Raw genomic sequence first — 22,702 nt, 5'->3', positions numbered from 1 at the left:
GGCACCCGGCGGACAATCGGCTCGGCTGCCGGGTTGCCGAGTCGCCGGGCCGCCGGATACCGGGAGGAAAAATATGGCATTTTCTTACTTATTTTTTCAGGCTGTTTTCGCATATTTTTTGTAACAAAAAAGTTCCAAATTTCTCTCGTGTCATAGATCATCTTGAGCAAAATGTAGACGCGATCTGTTCCATCATTGTAGCTGGAAGCTTGCTGCAAATAAATTGGCTGTTTGAATATGCCATTGAAGTAGGCACCTTCAAAGCCAATTATGTCACCAGAAAGACCTTTGGTGGTGGTGATGGCACTGCACAGCTAGTAGAACTTGAGACACATGACAGGTGTGTACGTGGCAAAGTAATCCTGTCCAGGGATCTGTGAGTAATCTTGCATGACAAAACATGCTTTGTATTTGATAATCACACTATCAGTATTATGTTTGATGGTGAGAACCTAGCGACTACTGACGACCTTGCAACCTTCTAGCAGTTCTCCCAGCTTCCAAACTCTGTGCCCTCAACTGCGCCATCTTGGCATCCAGCGCTGCATTCCACTTTTGCCAATCCTCCCACTGCTGCACCTCTTCGATAGTCCATAGATTTTCAAAATTAGCAGCTGCAAAAGCCACATGTGCCTGGATGTCTTGCAGCAGATCAGCGGCGATTGAAGACTTGCCTTTCTTGTAGAGCTGCTTGTAGTTGACACACTTTGTGGCATGAATGGAGGCAGTGCTGTGGATGATTTCGCAAGTGTCTGGGTCTGTGAGAGTGTTTCGAAGATTGTAGGAGCTTTGGACTTGGTAGATATAGATGTAGGTGTAGGTGTAGAACTCTTGTTCATTCCATTGTTGTGGTATGGGCTGAGCCTGTCAACATGGAAAATGAGGTGAACCTTGAGCCAGTTTGGCAGTTCGAGGCAATAGTCTAGTTTACCAATGATTTTGGTCACTGTGAATGGTCCAAGCTGTCGGGGTTTGAGTTTACGAGTTTACTAGTGTATCGAGATATTCTTTGAAGATAGCCAGACTTTGTCTCTGACTCTGAAGGAGTGAGGTGGTTTTTATGAGTTTTGTAGTCAGCCTTCGTCTTTTCTTTAGTCTGACGGAAAGCTGCTTCTGCTTTCTTGCGGATTTGGGCCATGCGATCAAGTCTATCATTCAACGCTGGGATATTAGAGTGTTTCCTGGCTGGGACAGTAAAGTCGGGCCTGTATCCGTAGAGGACTTTGAAAGGAGAATGTTTGTTACCAGCATGTATTTGAGTTGAGTACAAACTCGGCCATAGGCAGCCATTTATTCCAGTCATCTTGGTGTTGTGAACATAATAGCCGGAGGAATTTAGATACCTCAGCGTTCTTTCTTTTGACCTTGCCATTGCCTTCTGGATGGTAGGCTGTAGTTAAACCTGACTCGATACTGAGTCATTTGTACAAACTCCGCATAAAGTGTGCTGCGTATTGTGGTCCTCAATCAGAGAAAATTTTGCATAGGAGACCGTGGTGTCTGAGCACTTTGTGGAAGTGTATCTCAGATGCTCCTTCGGCCATGAGGGTAGTACGGCAAGGCACAAGATGTACTTGATTGCTGTAGTGATCGATGTAGACAGTGAAAGCATCATATTTCCCAGGAGACTTTGTTTGAGAAAGAAGGCCAACTATATCGACTCTGACGTGTTACCAAGGTCCATTAGAAACTTCTTGTGGTGCGAAAGTTGCCTTAAGATGTTTGGCACCTTTGTATCTCTGACACTTATCACAGCTAGCTACGTATCATGCAATGGCGGAGTTCATGCCTGGCCACCAGTAATAACATGAGACTAGTTCAATAGTCTCGTGTTTTTCTAGGTGTCCAGTGGTAGGGATGTCATGGTAGGACTCAATAATTCTGTTATGAAGGGCAGCGTCATTTGGTATATAGAGTTTTGCCCTCGTAGTAGATGAGACCTTCATTTTCTTCCCATTCAGTGAGCCACTAGCTTGCAAGGCTCTTTTGCCTGGAGGCTGAAGAGTGCTGTAGAGACTTTGTTGTCTAGAGAGGTGACATTGCAAACTTCCTGTTCTAGAGAGGAGCTTGTGACGAATGCTGTAGCAGCTAGTTGTGCAAAGTGTTCCAGGCCAAGGCTTAGATCCATAGTGGTGCTCACAAATTTATCATCAGGCAGTACAACTTGCATTTGGTTATTCATGTCATCAGAGATATATTGAGAGCTGGGGCAAGAAAGTGAGTTTGCGACGAGATGGATTTTGCCAGGCTTATGAGTAAGCACAAAGTCATAGTCAGCAAGTTTGAAAGCCTACCGAGCCTGTCAATGTGTAAGTCGTTGTGCTGTATGCTAGTATTGGAGGTTTGGGTGATCAGTCCAGATTTCGAATGGTTTGGGCAATCCTTCGAGGAAGTGTCGCCAGTCTCTGAAAGCTTCGATGATAGCTATAAGTTCACAATTATAGATCTTATAGTTGTGTTTAGCAGCGTTCATAGTCTGTGATCGGAAGGCAATTGGATGCCACAGGGTATCATTTGGATCAAGCTGACTGATTTCACCTTCAGTGGCATAGCCAGAAGCATCGACTTGTACACGTATACCCCGATCTGCGTGCCAGAGTGTGAAAACTGGTTCGGTTGTAAACTTGGTCTTCAGTGAATCGAAAGCCTATTGCTGTGCAGAGCTCCACATGAAGGGAGCATCCTTCTTTGTGAGGTCGTGCAGTGGGTGAGCGATCTTGGAGAAGTTCTTGATAAACTAGCGATAGAAATTGGCAAACTTAATAAAACCTCTAACATCTTTTAGGTTTGCAGGTGCAGGCCATTCTGTAACTGCTTTAACCTTGCCAGGATTCATGCTGACTGATCCTTTGCTGGTGAGAAGGCCAAGGTACTCAATCTGGTCTTTCTCAAATTTACATTTTTCAGGACATAAGTAGAGGTCATATTCTTTGAGACGCTCTAGTACCTCGTGTACTATCTTTCAGTGTGAAACAAGATCCGAAGATCAGATGAGGATGTCGTCTAGATACATTGTGACTTTGCCTTTGGCAATGAGGTCTGTAAAGATTGTGTCCATGAGGGCCTGGAAGGTTGCTGGTGTGTTAGTCAGTCCAAAGTACATGACACGGGGCTCAAAGAGTTTCCGATTGGTGACAAAAGTGGCTTTTGATTTGTCTCCAGCCATGATCTGGACATTAGTATAGCTCTGATGGATGTCAAATTTAGAGAAGATTTTTGCACTCTGCAATTTGTTGATGATGTCATTAGTGAGAGGTAGTGGATATCTATTCTGGATGGTGATGTCGTTGAGCTTGCGATAGTTCTGAATAAGCCTGAGCTTGCCATCCTTTTTTTTGATAAAAAAGACAGGTGAAGCTATAGGCAACTTGCTGGGGATGATGTAGCCTTTCTTGATAGTGTCATCAAGGAAGACTTGTAGCTCCTGATTTTTGGCGAGACTCATTGGGTAGACTTTGGAGCAGATCATTGAAGGGGTGTCCAATTTAAGGTCAATATATGGTCCCAAGGCCTGTGTTCAGAAAGTCTCATTGTGTCAGTCTCAGAGAAGACATGAGTATGCTGGTGATATTCTTTTGGAACAAGCTGTTCAAAGGTTTTTGAGTACTTTTCCTTGTTCTGCTCAACTGCAACCTTTGTGAGTAGGTGTAGCCTGCTGAGCAATAAACTTCATTTGTGGTGTTGTCAAGCAAGCTGGCCTTCACTCAGGCCCAGTGTTCTGCTCGATTAGCTTCGACTTTAGTTAAACTTGGTGACACAGGAGGATTAGACGATGCTTTCGAGCAGTTAGGAAGCGTCATTTTGCCTGTCTCCCAGTATATAGTGGGGTTGACTTTCTTTAACCATGGTAGTTTGAGGATGATGTTTTCAGGGCCAACGTCTGTGATGAAGAAGTCATATTCTTCAGGGGCTCGTGATCTGACTTTGACTTTGAGCCTAGCATAGTGTGTGATAGCACCAGCACTGTTAGTTGAGCCGTTAATATTTTGGAGGCCAACCTGTTGCTTGAGTGGTCGTTTATAGATGTTGTTGTTTTTGTGTGCAAATTTCTCATGTAGAAAATAATTGGTGGCACCAAAGTCAATCATGGCAGGAGTGTGTAGAGACTTATTCATTCCAGATAGTGTTACAAATACGCGAAAATGAGACGAGAGGTGATCTATGGATGACACAGTACACAATGAAATATAGTTCAAAGGATCCGAGTCTGAACATACAGGAGCCAGCGCTGTTAAAGGCTGTTTATCTAAACTGGGCTCCAGAGCTGCAGCTCTAGTCTCAGTCCTTGCTAAAAACTCTGGCTGATTTTTGCCATCAGTTTGGCCTGCTGTTTTTGCATTAGAACTATCATATCCTTGAGACCAGCGACATCAGCAGCTGAGTCTTGAGATGTGCCAATAGAAGATGAAGGGTTGGTTGACAATGTTGCTCTGACAGATTGTGACTTGGCGAGTTGTCTGATATAGCAGGAAAAACAGAGCTTCTTCCAATGACTGGGTTTCCCACAGTGCTGACACTTGGTATTCTTGTGTGACCCTTCCGCTTTGTGACCTTTAGACCTGCAGACCTTGCAGCGTCTGACTATGAGCTTGCTGAACTATTTTTTTATCTCCACTGGGTCCCTGAAATCACTGAAGAGATTGTTGAAGTGGGAAGCTGAGATGTCAGCGGTGAGAGCAGCGTTAATGTCCATTGTGTTTGAATTGCGGAAACCGGAGGAGCAAGACGTCATCTAGGGCTGCAAAACCAGTCTGCCTTGATTGGCCGCCAAATCTGCTTTCTGCAGGTCAATGGTTGCGCCGTATGTTTCAACTGTAATGTAATCTTTTGCCAGAGTTTGGAAGTAGAATAACTGGTTGATATAATCCGAGTTCATGTCAGTTTTGAGGCGGTCATATAAATTGGCTTCTGACCATCTAGTGCACTTTGACCAGGTTTCAAACTCTAAGAGATAGTCTGCAAGTGTCTTAGTTCCTTGTTTGATCAATATAAGCTTTTGTTTGGCTTCGTTAATAGCATCCACTGGTTCAAATTTAGCCGAGAACTGTTTAACAAATTCTATCCAGGACAAGCTGAATGGAGTGCACCCTTCGGCTAGGTCGTCAATGTGAGGGTGTGCCCAAACTGCAGCGTCATTGGTGTCCCATTGTGTGAATAGTTCCTTTTTGGCTCTGACGTAGACGCAGAAGGCACTGCGGAAGAGTCTAGCCTTTTCAGAGGATTTTCCGTCAAATGTGGAGGGCTTTTTGATGATAGACTGGTATTGAAAGGAGGAAACTGTCACGGTCACAGCTGGACACGTATTTGCATTTGCAATAAACTGATTTACACTAACCATAAGATCATTGATGTTTTGGATAAGCGTAGCCATGAGGTTCATTACATCTTGCATTGTGGCTTGGTGGGAGTTGACAGGTTCTACCAGAGACTTTGCTTGAGCCGGGGTGTTTCGACCTGGAGGCCTATTTATGGGCCAGTCCATTACCGGGCCTAGGTCTTCGAGAGTGAGGTCGTCCAACACATATTGATTGCAGATTTCTTGTTCTTGTTCTCTGTTTATGAATAGAAATGGTAGCTCTTTGATGGTGACAGGTGCTGTTGGGTGTTCATAGTAGCGGTTTGGACAGAGGTAGTTCATGCAGGTATTTAAATTTCCCTGGTCATTGATGTAATAGTTCCGAGCTTCTTGGAAATGATAGGTGTGAGGCTGGGCTGTACAGACAAGACGAAAATCAGCCACTGTGTCAGACTTGTTTGAGAGTACTGAAAATGGGTTTATAGAGAGTGGAAAGGAAGTTCTTGGAATAATTGTACTATTTTGAGTTTGACGAGGTGTTCAAATGTGTAATCCAGTATATATGGATCGAACATCCTTTCCTTGTTATAGTCTATGTATTTGAAAAGTATATACTCATCCAGTTTTACTACTCTAATCAAAATACCCATTTCTCCAAACTGCGCAGAGCACTTTAAAAACTCGGACTTGGTTGCGTCGCAGTCCTTTGAAAGAGATTCCGCCGATTTCCTTTAATCCTGAGTTCCAGTGATTCCACTCTTCGATGCTAATGATGCGAGCCATGTCTTTGACAGTGCGATCAAGGTGCGCAAGGCGATCTCTGAGCTTGAAGACAGTTTTGATGTCTTCATTGATGACATTGGAGCAGTCAAGTGTTTCTAAGATGTTGAAACATTTGAGCATGGCAGCAAACTTGGGCGTGAAGATGCAAGCAAGGTTGGCAGCCGTGTATCAGGAGAAATCAATGGTGATGGATTTCGGAGCGATGGACATGTAGGTGGGTGCAGCAGTGATGCAGTCTGCTAGTGAGCAGCTGGAAGAGGAGCTGGCATGCGCATTTTGTCTAGCATGGGCTTGGTCTCACTATGCCTGAAAGTGCTGGTGGTTGTTGTGCGCAGCGAGCTTGGCTTGTTTGATGGTGTCCCAGTTGATAGTTGGGAGCGAGGTGGATGGGGGCAGGAGTGTGGAGACATGTCAAACAACGGCTCTGAGTTCAGTGGTGGTGTACTGGTGCAGGGTGCCTGCTTCACGTTCTCAACTGAGTTGATTGAATACGGCTTCGGACAGTGTGCAGCAGAGGCGGGAGTGGCACTTGTCTGCAAGGTGTTTAAAAGCACGAGGGCATTCAGGTAAATCTTTAGGCACTGGTTTTATGCAGGGATTAGTACTACGCATGTATGTCTGCCACCAATCACTGAAGAGACTTACTCTTCAAACAGAGGGAACAAAATTTTTTGAGACTGTGCACAAGGCACTAAATAGAGGAATAACATCCGGGTGCACAAAGATCTCAACCTAATGATGTGGACTGATGTTGACACAGCACCAGGGATACTACGTGGACCTAACAAAAAGTGGCGCTAACTAAGGTCTGACAACAATTGTGTTAACTTGTTCAGCTAGCCCAAATAACCAAGTTGAGTGGGGCTAGGTAGTGATAAAGGGGCCCTTTATATACTGCTCAGGCTACACATGGACCCAGGTATTACCTAAGCAACTGTAGTTCCAGCATCTGCTAGTATTTAGGGGACTCAGCGAGAAGCAGAGGCCAGTGTGTCATGGTATATGACATTGTCGGGCTGATAGGAATTGGATGTCCGTTGCCTATCAGACTTGGAGATAGAAGGTCCAGTGGAGATCAGAGTGTGGCTGTTACCAAGAAAGCGTGATGCAGCGACGAGATGGCGACAATGCAGGCGCATCTGATGCACTGGTGCGTGCCCATTGGTGATGCAATTTTAATGTTTTAGCATGCAGCTAGGACTTGTAAACTGGTGCCAATATGCCAACAACATTTGGAAGGTTGTGCAAATGTGGAATAAATTGTAGAAAATCAGAGAAAATGGAATAATAGGAGGCTGGGGCTATACCCATGACAATGTCATTGCACGGTTTTCATAACATGATTCTTCAGATAGAACACGTCCGATAACTTCATCTATGACCTGCATGGAATTAATTAACACGTCCCAAGATGGGAGAAGTGCACTCAAGAGGTACTGAGTGAATTCTCCATTGCTTGTAGTATCACCTATCTTTTTGATCTTCTCATCCAGCTCTTTCATCTGGCAGATCTCTGCCTTCATGCTTGCCTCCTCCTCATTCTTAAGCTTCTGCGACTTTTTGAACACTGATCTGAGACATGATGCTTGTGTTTACGTAAGTCTCTGTGAGAGTGTTCTATGCTACCTTCAAGGTTGTGCTACTAGTAATGTGAGTAACAACAGCAGAGGAATATCAGAGGCAGCTAGTGATGAGTGCCTTGCTGTCACTCCTCTACCAATCAGCAATTTGACTTGAGTTGATGGGCATTGTCTTGGTGCTTCTAGAGTATTTGAGTAGATCTATGGATATGAGGATGTCCTGGATCTGAATACTCCAACCAAAATAATTCTCTGTGCCCTTCAGAAACTGGATCTTTGGAGTGCTGTCTATACTCTCTGGAACACTGATTGCTAGTGGCATCTAGATCAGGTTTGTTTTGGATGATAGAAATGATATTACAGAGTTAATCAAGGTTTGATCAGTAGTAAAAAGAGTTCACAATGAATTTGCAAGTAATGTCAGTGACTGATGATTAGAGCACAAAGCTCATAATCTGTTGAAAGTGGGATTTGCACAGGCAGGGAATTCACAAGTAATCAAGAATAAATTCCAAGAATAATACTACATGTTCTTATATAGCTTATTAACTTTCTAATATACTCAGTCAAATACAAAGCGCGTTAAAAGGCTGAAACTGGAGGAAACATGTGTGGAAAGTGAATAGGCATTAGAGCTGAGAGTGCTCTATATACATCATGTCTAAGACAGGCATACAATATCCAAAATAGAAATGACAATGGAAGCGCATCATGTTACAATTTCTGAATGTAATGAAGAAATGTTCTGTTAGAAGTAGCACTTTGAAGGTCAGTTTACTTTTTAATGCAAATCTGCCCCTCACTTTATAATATGGTATATTTAAGCTATTGACTTTAAATTTGGTCCATACATATTTCCATTATATCACTACATGTAAAAAATCATTTGATAATAATTAGCACTATATTTTATGCTTGAGCTGGAAATTTAGACAAATTTCATCAATAGGCCACTTTTAAAAAGCACAACATCCAGATGGTCCTTGTGCCATCAAATAGAGCACAATGAAAGGGTCCAGAATATATAAAAAGATGTATCAAATTAATTGTTCAAAGAGGTGATTTGAAAGGAATAAAGTGTGAGAAAATGCCAGAATAAACACCCGATAAATGCCACAGCATGTTCTGTTCTCTTCATCACTTCTACTCTTCCTTACATATTTCTGTCCATCCATACCATGTAGCATAGGATCTGCTATATACATACTAACTGTGTACCTAGTATGAGAATGGTTCAAGATCATGGTTCAGTGATAAAGTGCTGACTACTGGCTTTAAAGCTTAGTGTACAGTGCTGCACAATAGATTTTGAACTCAGCAGTGGCTACCATCACTTGATATTTTGTATTTCCATTGTCTATACTATCTAGAACTCTGGTGAATATATGTAGAATTACTAACACTTAATTGTAATTATTAAAAGTTTTCTATGCATTCATTGCTCTTACTTCTCTCTACAAATCAATACTTGTCCATAATTTACACAAGTATTCTAAGAGTCTCTTTTACTATACTTTGCAGGTATTAGGTCACTAGATTGTGCATATTTATACATATGAGCTTATAATTAAGCATATAGTCATGATCTTGTGCATAAAGTTTAATCCTTCAAGCTACCACACTTAATGGCTGTTGTACTCCATTCTGCTATCTCAGAACATCCATATATATCTTACAGAAATATATAGTTATACTATCTGCCATAATATTGCTTTACCTTAGCCTTCAAAACTAAAAATCATCGAAATAAAACAGATCCCCTAGCTATGATTGAACCTCTAACCTCTATCCAATAAAGCAACTTCTCTCTTAAAATGTGCAATTTGCCACCTCAGACTCAACTGGGAGGAGAAGTGAGTACACCTCATATACTTCTTTCACCTCAACCACCACCATCTCTGCTCACAACATGCTTTACAAATGTAACTTCTGCAAGTCTTCATAGAGATTTGACTTGCCCCTGATCTTTTACATTGCCTACTACCTTTTGGTAGTTTCTATTGGCACTTTCTTAGACAAAATCACTTTACAAACCTTTGACACAAACTTTGAACTGAACTGGAATGGAATGGTTAGAAGCACCATTTGTAAAAGCTTTACTCTCTCTTGCTCAAACAGACTGTACAACACGAGAGAAATTTGGAACTTTTTTGTTACAAAAAATATGCGAAAACAGCCTGAAAAAATAAGTAAGAAAATGCCATATTTTTCCTCCCGGTATCCAGCGGCCCGGCAACTCGGCAACCCAGCAGCTGAGCCGATTGTCCGCCAGGCCATTGTCAAAGCGCCCGTGGCTGCGGCACCCGGTGGACAATCGGCTCAGCTGCCGGGTTGCCGAGTTGCCGGGCCGCCAGATACCGGGAGGAAAAATATGGCATTTTCTTACTTATTTTTTCAGGCTGTTTTCGCATATTTTTTGCGGCCAAAAAGTTCCAAATTTCTCTTGTGCAAGTAGAGCAACCCAGTTCAGATTGAGTACAGTCTAGGTCATAATTGCCTCCAGCCACTCTATGGCATAGTTAGAGAGACTATCTCCAAAAGCTCTGTTCTGTCTTTTGGCTCAGACAGGTTAAACTAAAAGAGCTTTCCAGTTGAGAATAAGTGGAGCCTGGAATATAACTGCCTTCAGCCACTTTGTGGTATGGTTACATATGTTGCAGCATAAAAGAAATGAGAAAATTGTACCTGCCAAGCATATATGCTATAGTCTACATAACTCTAGTTTGTAATATGGCCAAGAATGAAGAAATTGTACCTGCTGACCATTTGCACTGCAGCCCACATAGCTCTAGTTACAAAAGTCACATGCATTGTTGACACCACCAGATATGATGAGATACTGTTACATATTATTGTTAAACAGAGCAGGCTCCAGTGATGAAATATCAGACAGTGTGGTGCACTGGAAGTCAGTCTGCATGCCTGTGGGTGTTTATTACAGCTTATGCAAACTGTGCCACTTATATTACAGAAAGAAGACTGACACAATTGCCATTTCCAGTTGTCATACAGCAAAATGAACATTGAGTTATTAAACAGAGAAGCCAACAATTTTGACTCATTGTTGACAGGCAGTATATGTGAAATGATCCCTGATAACTGATGAGTGAACAATGAAAGTAGAGGTACAACAGCACATGTGTATCAAGCCACTTCAGTCACAAGCACATAAACTCAAGAGGACAGTAAAGACCACAAAGCATGGTGGACAGAGGTAAAAAGCTGAGTGAACCACAGCACCAATAATATGTATCTATCAATGTAATAGTCTGAAGTGTGAATGGCACTGCTTATCATGTGACTGATTGAATTTGGAGCCTCGATGCAATTGATTACTCTCTGCTGTTGCCATACCACTAACTGAAATTGATTATTTTCATGCCAAGTACATTATCACCAAGTAACATTTTGTAAGTCAAGAACTGAAACCATTCATGCAACAACAGCATGTTAGATCATGAAAGAGCATGAACATGGGCTGTTTATGTGACCACAGCACATTGTAAAAGGCAAAAGGATAAAGTTGTGCTAAGCTACTTTAGTCAGCCAGGACAAACAAAGATTATTGATGTTATAGTCACAAATCACATTATAAATAATGCAGCAACAACCTACACACTTTTTTACCTTTATCTTGGGTGAGCAGCACCTCAGCCAGATCTTCACTGCCATCACTTGCAGTGGCAGAATGAGTAGGTGCAGGAGAGATCACCAAAGTAGTAACCAGAGGAGAAGTCCAATTAGAGCTCCCCATGATCTTTGTGGCACCACTGGCAAGCAATAGTGGGTGCTGCTTGATGTCACTGGTCAAAGAAGATAGGCTGGTAGTGTCCTTCATGTACGTAAAAGGAGAGCCATAAGCATGGAGCATTTTGGCCACGGTTGTGGCATTAATCTGAACTGTCAGTACTGTGACTAGCATATTGCTATTATATGCAATGCTAGTGTCAGCAGATACAGGCAGTATAGAGCTGGCAGTGAACATGCTGTTATAGCAGAGGTTTCTTAGCAAGCCTGAAGCTTGTTTGATTGCCTTATCTGCAGATGAGATTAGAGCAGAATAAAGAAACATAGATTTACAAAGGAGCTAAAAGCTGAGAGACTACTGTACATGTGTAGAATATATATACTACTGCTCAACCTAACCTAAAAACTAGTCTACTAGTCAAAGAGACTGCAGGTGAGTCAGTAAAGCTGTGCTATATAAGTCAATGTATACCAGTACTACTAGAACTGAGTCAGAGACAAAAAAGAAAATGATATCCCATGCCATCATGCCCATCGTAACATTACCCCCCAATCTACCTTCAAGCAATGATTAAAATTAGTTCAAAGCTCAAATCTCCTTCTGGACTTATGTAACTACTTGTTTAAGGGCATTTTTGACTATGAGTGGCTTTGACTGTTTGTTACAATGGTGGCATTCATGTTTAAACTGCCTCTGCGTAACCTTCTGAAGAGTCAACCAATCCAAAAGAGTGCTGGGGGACATCCAGCTAGAGTTAACGAGGTGGGAGAATTTGTTGTAGAAGGCAAAGTGGACCAACTTCTTGGTGGAGATATAGCTATTGGAGTCATTCAATGGAAGTGAATGTAAGTTGTTCAGCAAAGGTGTAGTGGTCCAAATGGACTGGCTAAATGATGGAGATGTGATGTACTCTGTGAGAGGTTAAGAGTGGGTAGGAATCTGCAATGGCATGGGTTCAAATTGTTAAATAGGTAGGTGAAGTGAATGGAAGGACCAAATTGATAGCAATGGGTGGTGTTGACAATATGAGCTGCAGATGAATGCGTTTCCTGAATAGTTAGTGAAATCCCTCCATGCCTCTATATGTTTTGTGTCCGTCCTGAGTGTTTCATTGTTGATATGAACTAGGTCTGCAGCGTTGCAATGAGGGTTGATGAAATTCTCATTGAGAATGTGGAAGCTTGCCACAGTTCTTGCCAATATCTTTGTAGCATTGTCCTCTTCCTCCGCAAGTTGTAAGAGGAGCTCGACAGCACTGTAGCTATTGCTAATCTTGGTAATTCGCTGAAAGTAGGTGGTTTCATGGTATTTCCATTTGACTTCTTCTGCACTCACATTGCTCCAGTTCCAGAGAGAGACTGAGCATTCATTGACAGAAATGGTGCTTTTGTGGAGGACTGGAGTAGGGACACAGGATTTAGCAATCTTAAAGACATGATAAGAGTTGTTGTCTGATACATCTGCATTGTAAGTGAACTAAATGTCAGAGAAGTCATTGGAGAGGTTTCAGATACAAATCTGCGAGGTAGATTTAGTGAGGGTGGCAACAGAGACGTGTTCAAAGATGGTGGCAAGAATGGATGACATTGTGTTATAGAGAAGCAAGGCTGGTTTGGAGACTTGAGATTAGTTGTAGCTGCAACTGGAGCTGTCTTGGCTGGAGAACGAATAGGCAGATTGTGCCTCCTTTTATATATGTTCAGAATATCCTGAGCATTCTTCAAATGAGACTTGGGTGTCCATGAGTTCTCTGCCTGTGGCTGTTCTTTTCACTTGACAAGGTATTGAACATAGCCATATGATGTCTTGTAATTTAGTATCGCCTTAACTTCATGCTCTTTATAGCTGTCAATGATCTCTAGAGGCTGTTTTATGAAATTAAGGCTGTATTGCTCAGTATCATGATACAAAATGAGAAGCGAGGTGTGGAAGACATCATGAAGTTTTTGCTGCCCTCAAAGATCAAGCTTGTATATCAAAGGTCCTAGAACTTCTTTAATTCTGAATGGTCCCTAATGTTTGGATGCGAGTTTCTTGAAAGGATAACCATCTTAGAAGTTTGTCATCTCAAACCAGATCTTCTGACCTTTTTGAAATGGTGAAAACTTCCTGTAAGCTCTTAAGGCCCATCTGGAAAAACCCAGTTTGTTAATTTAACAGTGCTCTTTCAACATTTATAAGATATTATTTTATTCTTGCTTTATTAAATGAGATATAATTAGTTAAATGAGTTCAGCCAACACTCTCTATATGTTAGATACAGTAACTGCATCTTATATCAGCTAATTTATTTACTGTTTGTTATAAAAATTTTAAAACTGTTATTTCATTTTGTGAATACTAATCTGAAGTTCTTATTATTCTATTTTTGTTAGCTGTACACTATATCTGCTAAACAGTTCACCATTCATTTAAATAACATTATATTTGCTAATTTGTTCTCTGAGTATTAATCATAAGTTCTTTATATATTATTTGTATTAAAGGTACATTATATTTGCTCAGCAGTTCACTGCCTATTATAATTACATTATATTTGCTAATCTGTTCTTTCAATACTAATCACAAGTTCTTTGTATGTTATTTTTGTGAAAGATACATTCAATCTGTTAAACAGTTCACTATTTTTTAATGTTACATTATAAATGCTAATCTGTTCTTACAATGCTATTTATACACTCTTTGTATATTCTTCTTGTTAACTATATACTTATTCTGCTAAGCAGTTCACTATTTGTTAATGTTATACTATAAATGTTAACCTGTTCTCAATATGTTAGCTGCAAGTTCTTTGTATACTATTTTTGTTAGCTATACAAAATACATGCTCAATAGATCATTATTTGTAATTAATATAATCAAATATTAATCTGTTCTTTCAATATTAACTATAACTCCATTTCATATTATATTTGTTAGCTACATATTATATACACCCATTAGTTCACTGTTGCGCTATTAGTATACTGTTGGTACTAATTTGCTTTGCAAATATTAGTTTAAAGTTTTCATATTAAATGTACAAAATATTCTCTATTGAAAGATACATTTAATATTATATTATACATATTTCAGCTACAATCTGTGATTTTTAGAGATAAGTGTATATGCATGTTTTTATTATGTAACAGATATAAATATTTTTGTAGCTTAGTTATTTCAATGATGTGTTATATTTTTAATATATTATAGCAGTGTTAAATAGTATAGAATTTTGCTAAAGTACAGTTATATTTGATCTTGTAAACTATAATATTTTATAGTTCTTATAATATATATATATATACATTTTCCAGCCATTTTTGCGTCGTTTTTTGTGCACTCAGTATTTGTGTCAAAATAATATATCAGAAAAATGCTACTAGTATTCTAGTATAAGAATTATATATATACTATTTAGTTTGCCATAGTAATAATTGTCAATAAAAATGTAGCATAACTTTAATCTTTCTTTGTAGTGTTATGCATTATTTTAAATAGTTATTGTATATTTTGTAATATGTATAAAGTCATCTACAGCTTTAAATAGATTTTTTTTTACTTTTTTTTACTTTGACTACTATTAATAAGTTTAGTTTTAACTTGTGCTGATCTTTATTATTTGCTCTTACAGTTATTTATTTTAGTTTCTAATCTAGTTATTGTATACGTAATTCAGAAAATGTAATTACTAGTAACATTAGCTAGATATCATTAGTATTGAAAGTAAGCTCTAAAAGTAAATATAATTTGTAACATTTTGTTAAACTATATTTGATAATGAAGCTGTTTTTTAAATGTATTAAAATGTTATTTAAGCGTCAATTAAGCGTCCAAATATATTCAACATCTTTACATATAAATGAATCATTCAAAAGAAATTTTTATATTTATATCTTATATATCAAACTGCTAATTGCCAAAGATTGCCGTCATACATTTGATAAACACAAGTGGTAAAATAAAATGCTAGTTTTGGAGCAAAAGATAATATATACAGCTTTTAACATCACTAGCATATTTTATATACATTGACTAGCATCTATATTCTATTGCAAGAGCAGCAAATAGTTTTTTTTTGCTAAATACTAACTAATAAGCTATATACAACTGTATTTGTATTATAGAATGTCATATTTACTCTGCACTTTACTTATTACTATATGCATACTAACAACATGTTATTTTAACTAGCAGATTCAGTAGCCAAAGCAATGGTTAATAATCTATTGCAAAAAGTTACTGTGTCTATTAAAGGTTGTTATATTAGCAAATGACAATTATATCAAATATTGTACATCTAGCATTATATACAAGGGCAACAGTTAGATTTAGACTTAGAAGTGTGAATATGTGTTAAACATCTAGATTGCACTTAGAAATTATTTGTAAGTTGTTAGCTGAGTGTATATAGAAATATTGAAGTGTAAAATTTATGTGAGCCTTATGGTTCAGTGGTTAAAGTGTGCATGTTCCAACAGATGGCTTAAAAGTAGTGAGACTGGGGTTCAATTCTCATTGGGGCCATTTTTTTTTCTTTTTTCTGAATATTATGCTTGCATAGAGCTATCAATATGTTGTATAGCATAAAAAATCTGTATAGAATTAAATTTGATTTTGGTACATTGATTTTGAAGCTAAAAATACTGACATAACAGTCTATTAACAAGGGATAACAGCTCATTAACACTAAATAACAGTTAATGAATATCAAATGAATAGCTAATGAACAGCTCATGAACAGTTCATGAATGAATTACTATATTAGTGTTAATTTACTATTAAAAATGTAAGCATAATAGAGGGGGTCAGTTAATTAATGTTACTATATTAATTAGTGTTAATTAGTACTATTTAGTAGTAATTAACGTTGTGAGCTTTTCCAGATGCCATGCGATCCTGTGCTTGGTCTAAGGCAGCATGGGCTTCTTCATGTGCACGAGTCCACTCTAGAAGCCATTGCTGTACTAACAGGACCTTGGTTTTGGAAAAAGCTGTGGGAATGATTTTTGGGTGTGAGCTATACATGAGATAGAATGGCGAATATTTTGTGGCATTGTGTTCATGATTATTGAACACTACTTCTATATCAGGAAGAAGCTGTGTTTAGCTGTGTGAGTTATTCTGGCAGAATATTCTGATGTATGCTTCTATCTCTTGATTAGCTTGTTTCATTTGACCATTGGCCTGAGGATGGTATGTAGTGCTTATTTCTTCTTGTACTCCGGTTAGCTTCTACGATTCTCTCATGACTTGAAAGTCAAATTGCAGACGGTGGTTCATGAGAAAGACATCTGATAGTCCACATTTTTGGTAAACGTATTGACGGTAAAGCTTGGCTGTACCTAGCGCATCCATTTTCTCTGTAAAAGGGCAAAGAATTATCCCCTTCATAGAATCATGGTCTACCATGACCATTTGAGCATTATATCCTTGAGATGCCAGGAGATAGATAATGAAGTCACAGGTTATAAATGCAAACGACCAGTCCCATCATGTAGATTTGATTAGTTGAAAAGGTGGGACAGTTGGCTAATGATTAACCTTCATTTATTGGCATTTTGCACAACTTTGAATGTAGTTTGAGATGAAGGTCTGCATATTTGGCCAAAAGTATCTGTGTCAGATGAGTTCTCCTGTTTTCCATTGTTCAGAGTGTTCTGCTCCATAGAAACCGTGGTAAGAAGACACAATGTGGCATCTGAGTACTTGATTTTCTGGTACATAGCATTGTTCTATGTAGAAGAGTAGTCTGTTTTTTTCTTTCCATTGATCTATATTTGACTTGAAGGGAAATGTGTCAGTTTTTCCTAGTTGTGCTGGCCGTACTTGTTCAGCGATGTCATTGTGTGCAAGGTGTTCCTATATGTCATCTGCCAGTTTGTAGTTTATACTTGAAGTAGGTGCTTCAATTTCAATATTCAAGATGATTGCTTCTTCTGTGAATAATGAATCTGGCAGGAGGATTGTAGTGACAAATTTATCTTCAGATAGTAACACTTCTTCTGTGTTATCAAATTTTGCATTAGCTGGTGCAGAAGCTCTTGTCATGATATCTGCCTGAATGAGCCTAGTGTCTGCATGGTGTTTGAGTTCATAATTGAGCTGAGATAGGAATAGTTGCCATCTTGCTTGTTGTCTATTCAGTCACTGTGGAGAGTGGAAGTATCTGAGATTCTTATAATTTGTGAGTATCTTTGTAGTGCTTGGATTTCCTTCTAGGTAGTGGCATCGCACTTCGAGTGCTCATACTATTGCCAGTAATTCTCTATTGTAGGTTTTGTAGTTGCATTCTGCTAGATTGAAGGATTGAAATAAATAGGCAACCAGTAGCCAATCTCCATTGACATCCTGTTGCCTAAGTACTGCTACCATCGTGAAGAGTGAAACATCTGCTTCGATGAGCAACAGCTTTGTGGCATCCGGCATCAATAGAAGAGGCACTGAGGTAAATCATTGCTTCAGTGTATTGAAAGCCTTCTGACATTTGTCTGTTCAATTGAAAGGTTTGTTCTTTTTTGTGTGTTCATTAAGCAGCTTGGCAATGTCTGAGTAGTGGTCAATGAAGTGGCAATAAAAGTTGCCAAATCCTAGAAATCCTCGAACTTGCTTGACAGTAGTTGGTACTGGCCAGTTTAGTATTTCTTTGATCTTGACTTGGTCTATGGTAACTTGATTGTATGATACAAGTGCTCTAAGGAATTTGACTTGCCATGCATCAAAGGTGCATTTCTTAAGTTTGAGAAAAAGGTCATTGTTGCAAAGTCTTTAAAGAACTCTTCATGTTCACTTTTTGTGTTTGTCTTAATTGGATAAATAGATAAGCATGTCATTCATGTATATGACTAGCCATCCTTCATTGACCATGTCACAGAATAGATCATTCATCATTGCCTGAAATATTGCCAGAGAGTTGCATAGTCCAAAGAACATGACTGTTAGTTCAAATAATTCTCTGTTTGTTTTAAAGGCTGTTTTCCATTGATCTCCATCTTTGATTCATATGTTGTTATATTCTGCTTGTAAATTAAGCTTGGTGAATATGCCTAATTCTTTGAGCTAATCGACAAGGTCTGAGATGAGTGGGAGTGGGTATGTATTTTTAATAGTGCCATTGTTTAAATACTAGTAGTCTTAGCACGGCCAAAGTGTTCTATCCTTTTTTCCAACAAAAAAGAATGGTGAGGCCATTAGTAACTTTGATGGTTGTATGTATTCTTTTCATATATTCTCATCAAGGAACTTGTCAAGCTTCCATTGTTCTAATGGCAATAGTGGATAGACCTTGCAATCTTTAGGAATAAAATCTGGTTCAAGGTCGATGGCATGGTTGTATGGTCTTAATTCAGGAAATTGTTCAGCTGCTTATATCTTGAAGACATTTTAATAGTCTTGATAAGCAGTTGGTAGTTCATTTTTCATGTTCTCTGTTGTCTGTTGTGCCATTGCCATTGTTGGGTTGATTTTTGCATTAATCCATAGAGATGCAATGTCTTTGGCCATATTCTCTGGTTTGGTGCACATAGTGTATGCGAAGGAGTCTCCTGGAGTGTACACAAAGATGTAGTCTTCTTCTTCACATTGTTTGGCTTGCACAATGGGTTCAGAAGCGATTATCAAGGAGATGTGTATAGACTAGTCAAGAGGTGCTCCTTTTCTGAGTAGATGGAGCATATATCAGGCTACTTCTTCTGGTTGAGTTTCTTGTATGAATTTGGCATCAGTGAATTCAAATCCTTTTGATTCCCACTTAGTTCCTAATAGGATTTTCACTTGTTTGGATTTTGCCATTGAGATTCATTCAAGTACTAGTTGCACCACTTGATCTCCTTTGACCACCTTATGTTCCTCAATTTTGGAGTTGATGAAAAGTATGCAGATTTCTCTGGTATAATCTCTGTCAATTACTCCTGCTCTTATGTCAATTCCTTTGACTGCTAGTCCACTTCTTGATGCGATTTGTCTATAGATTCCCTCAGGAACTTGAGCACTTAATCCTGTTTTGATAAGCATGTGAGATTGAGGTAGTATGATCTGATCTTTGCTTGCATAAAGATCAAGTCCTGCAGCTTCTTCTGTTCCTCTAGTAGATACTTGTCCTTCTTCTGAGATGATGAATGCAAATTCTGTTTCTTCTCTAAGGAGCACTGAGTTGTCAGATGGAAGGATATTAATGCTTTTGCCTTCATCATCTGGTAATTCTTCAATTTTGCATCTTTGAATTCTTTTTGAGAAGTCCAAAGTGCCCTTGCTCCAGTTAATGAACGAGTTTCTTTCTTGTAACCAGTCCATGCCAAGAATGATATTTTGCTTGCCTAATTGGGTCACTAACAATTTTTCTTTGATAGGTTGGTTTTCTACATTCATGTCAATTTCAACTTTGTTGCAAATGAACCCTAGCTTGTTTGGAGTTCCGTCAACATTGAATACCTTGATTGGTCTTTTCAAGGGTTTTTCTTGTAGTCCTAGTTCTTGGACTGTTCATTGATTGATGAATTTGCTTTGTGCTCCTGAATTGACTAGTGCAAGGACTTTTCCAACAGTTTCTTTTGCTCTGGTTTAAATGGGAATATGCATTAATTTTGATTGCATGTCAGCAATTAATACAGAGGATATTGATATTCTAAGAGGCGTTAACATTGGGGCGACTCTCAGACATGAAAATTCAAATTAGCTTTGAGGTAACGGACAAAGAGATCCTTAGACTCATCTTGAGAGAGCTTAGTTACTTCTTTGACCAAGTCTCTGAGTTCGTTGTCAAGATCAATAACGTTGAGTTCTTCTTTGACTGTTGTGGTGCAGACATTGGTGGAATTTTCTTTATTCCACTGTTCAGAGCATTAATTTGTCTGGGGGCGACTGCTCTGCTGCGAGCAAGTTAGTTGGTATTTTCCTTGCTAGTCACATTGTAGGGGTTTCTTGGGCAAAGGGAAATTTCTAGCAATGTGTCTCTTGTCTTTGCAATTGAAACATTGTCCTTCGTGACAGGTTTGGTCTCGAGAGATGGTGTTGACATCTATGGCATCAGAATCATGTTTATAAGTTCTTCTTTCTTCTCCGTTTCCTTCAGTATGAAAAGTGGTTCTGTCAGTTCTTTCTCTTTATCTTTCTCGTCTAAGCTTGTTCCATTTTATTTCCGCGTTATCTAGCTTAAGTGCTTCTTTTTGCCATTTTTGGAGCAAAGTAGGTTTTATTTTTTGCTTGACAAGAGTTTGAGCAAGATCAGCCTTGAGTCCTTTTGTATAGGTGCATTGAAGATAGGTATCTGTGCTTGGATTAGTGTACTTGACTTTCTTGACAAGTTCATTGAATTTGATATTATAGTCATTGACAGAATTGAAGTCTGCTTGCATTATTATATTGAGCTTTACAATAACATCAACTTTGCTATCCACTTTCTGAAAAGCTTTGGCAAAATCTTCCTTGAATTTGGCTCATGTAGGCTATGACAAGTTGGTTTCATATTTGTCAAACTTGGTGCGGCACCAGTTGTGCAGTTTCTTCTTGATGTTGTTGAGTACAAAGAGAATTTTCTTTGCATTCTTGGTCATGTTTTTGCCTTTAAAGTAAATGTCACAGTCTTTCAGGAAGTCCTAAATTTGTTGCATGCCATCAAATTTCTGAGGCTTTAGAGTAGAGGCATGTTCATTTACTTTTTGAAATGCCTCAATCATTTCTCGCATGAGAGTATTTGTGTCTGTCATTGTAGAAGTGGTTTGAAATTGTCTGATAACTTTGTATATTTTGTTCTGTCATTTAGGTGAGATTGGTACATTGAGATTTGGCAGAGAAATGTCAAATGGTTCGAGTCTGATTTCTAGTACTTAAAGTGACCCTTGCTATTGTTCTTCATTGTCTACTTCAATAGGGGTAGAGGTCTCTGGCCTGCTGGGTGCTTGGCTGTGTCTGCAAGATTGATCATATGGGTGTAGCATATGTGTTCTAGATAGTGGTATGCTGGTGACTAGTAGTTGTTGAGCTATTTGTTGGGCTTGTTATTTTCTAAGTCTGGCCTCTCTGTTAAGCCTGTCTCTTTCTCAAAGAAAGTCTACTTGTGCTAGTTTGCAGAATACAAGTTCTTGTGGCACTCATACAGGCACTGAGTATGCATAATATGGGTGGGGGCAGAGTTGTACAAGATAATTTCTCCAATGTTCCTAGTCGTATCAGTGATAGTCAAGCCTATCGTCAGGTCTGATGTTATGTCTGTGTGCTGCTGCAGCACAGTCATCTACACTGGTTGCTCGTGGGGTAGTCATTTTGACTATTCTTTGTGGCATAGACCTGTCTTAGGTTCACTAGGGTTATGTGGATTGTAGCATATATACTTGGCAGGTATAATTTCTTCATTTCTTTTATGCTGTAACATAAATAATAATAACTTAGATATTATGATAGCTTACCATTTATATGAGACTTAGAGCTATATGCAGTATTTATCACTTTATCACTTTGCAAAATATGTTAACAGCAATTCTTCATCATTTTAATATGTGCATCTTATAAATGATGCACCTATCACATAAATAATAATAACAACTTACAGACTATTATATTGTTTATTTATAACATCTGACTATAAAACCCAAAGGCCAGCTTATATCCATTTAGACTATTGGCAAGTTGGGTTGGTGTCATATTATAAAGCTGAAATTCTAAGTGATATATACTATTATACTTCAATCTATCATTATACCATACTTGCTAGTTAGTGCTAACTATCCTTGCTATAAAGTGCTCATTGCCATAATAGATAAATTTATATAGCCTGTACTTGCACCTGTTCAAGTCCAGTATAAAAGTACACTTAACAGTAACTTCGTCAACTTTGAACTTAAGGAATTGAGGTATATTATCTATGATTACCTTCTTTACTAGCTTGATACCACAGCTACTGCATGTTGTATTGGCTATTTGTCTTGTGTTGGCATGTAACCACTTTAGTAGAATTCTCTCATCAACAGGTCTACTCATGATGCCCTGCCTCTGCCATCTGTATAGGGAACATGCAAGGAGCAAGTCAGAATAGATCATGTTCTTGCTTCTACCAATTGTCTGACTGGTTCCACATGATGTGCACATGTATTCATTGTGCCAGAAGTCCTCTAATGGTTCAAGCATATAGCTACACAGCTCATAAATCTCAGTACCCTCATTAATATGCAGTAGAAGCTCTACAGAATCTATCGCATGTAGCTTAGCTCTAATTGAGTCTCTGGCAGTGTTCAAGAATAAGGTCTTCCTTTCTGCTGACTTGCATGCCTTGACAAGTGAGGTTAGCATAGATAGTTGGATAGAGGCTAAGAGTTCAATTCT

At 38.9% G+C, this 22,702-nt stretch overlaps 2 protein-coding genes across 2 annotated transcripts; both read right to left on the bottom strand.

Moving 5' to 3' along the window:
- Nucleotides 1-4,288: 4,288 nt before the first annotated feature.
- PHACADRAFT_85700 (uncharacterized protein) lies at nucleotides 4,289-5,338 on the bottom strand (the record flags this gene model as incomplete). Its single annotated transcript, XM_007391510.1, is given in 3 exon segments — nucleotides 4,289-4,597; nucleotides 4,616-4,732; nucleotides 4,748-5,338. The coding sequence occupies 3 exon segments, from the start codon at nucleotides 5,336-5,338 to the stop codon at nucleotides 4,289-4,291; spliced, it is 1,017 nt and encodes a 338-aa protein (XP_007391572.1).
- A 15,491-nt stretch (nucleotides 5,339-20,829) lies between these two features.
- PHACADRAFT_191291 (uncharacterized protein) lies at nucleotides 20,830-21,090 on the bottom strand (the record flags this gene model as incomplete). Its single annotated transcript, XM_007391509.1, has 2 exons — nucleotides 20,830-20,979; nucleotides 21,040-21,090. The coding sequence occupies 2 exons, from the start codon at nucleotides 21,088-21,090 to the stop codon at nucleotides 20,830-20,832; spliced, it is 201 nt and encodes a 66-aa protein (XP_007391571.1).
- Nucleotides 21,091-22,702: the final 1,612 nt, after the last annotated feature.

The sequence above is a fragment of the Phanerochaete carnosa genome, assembly GCF_000300595.1.
Source record: "Phanerochaete carnosa HHB-10118-sp unplaced genomic scaffold PHACAscaffold_2, whole genome shotgun sequence".
NCBI classification, from domain to species: Eukaryota; Fungi; Basidiomycota; class Agaricomycetes; order Polyporales; family Phanerochaetaceae; genus Phanerochaete; species Phanerochaete carnosa.
This window is presented reverse-complemented; position numbering and strand designations above follow the sequence as displayed.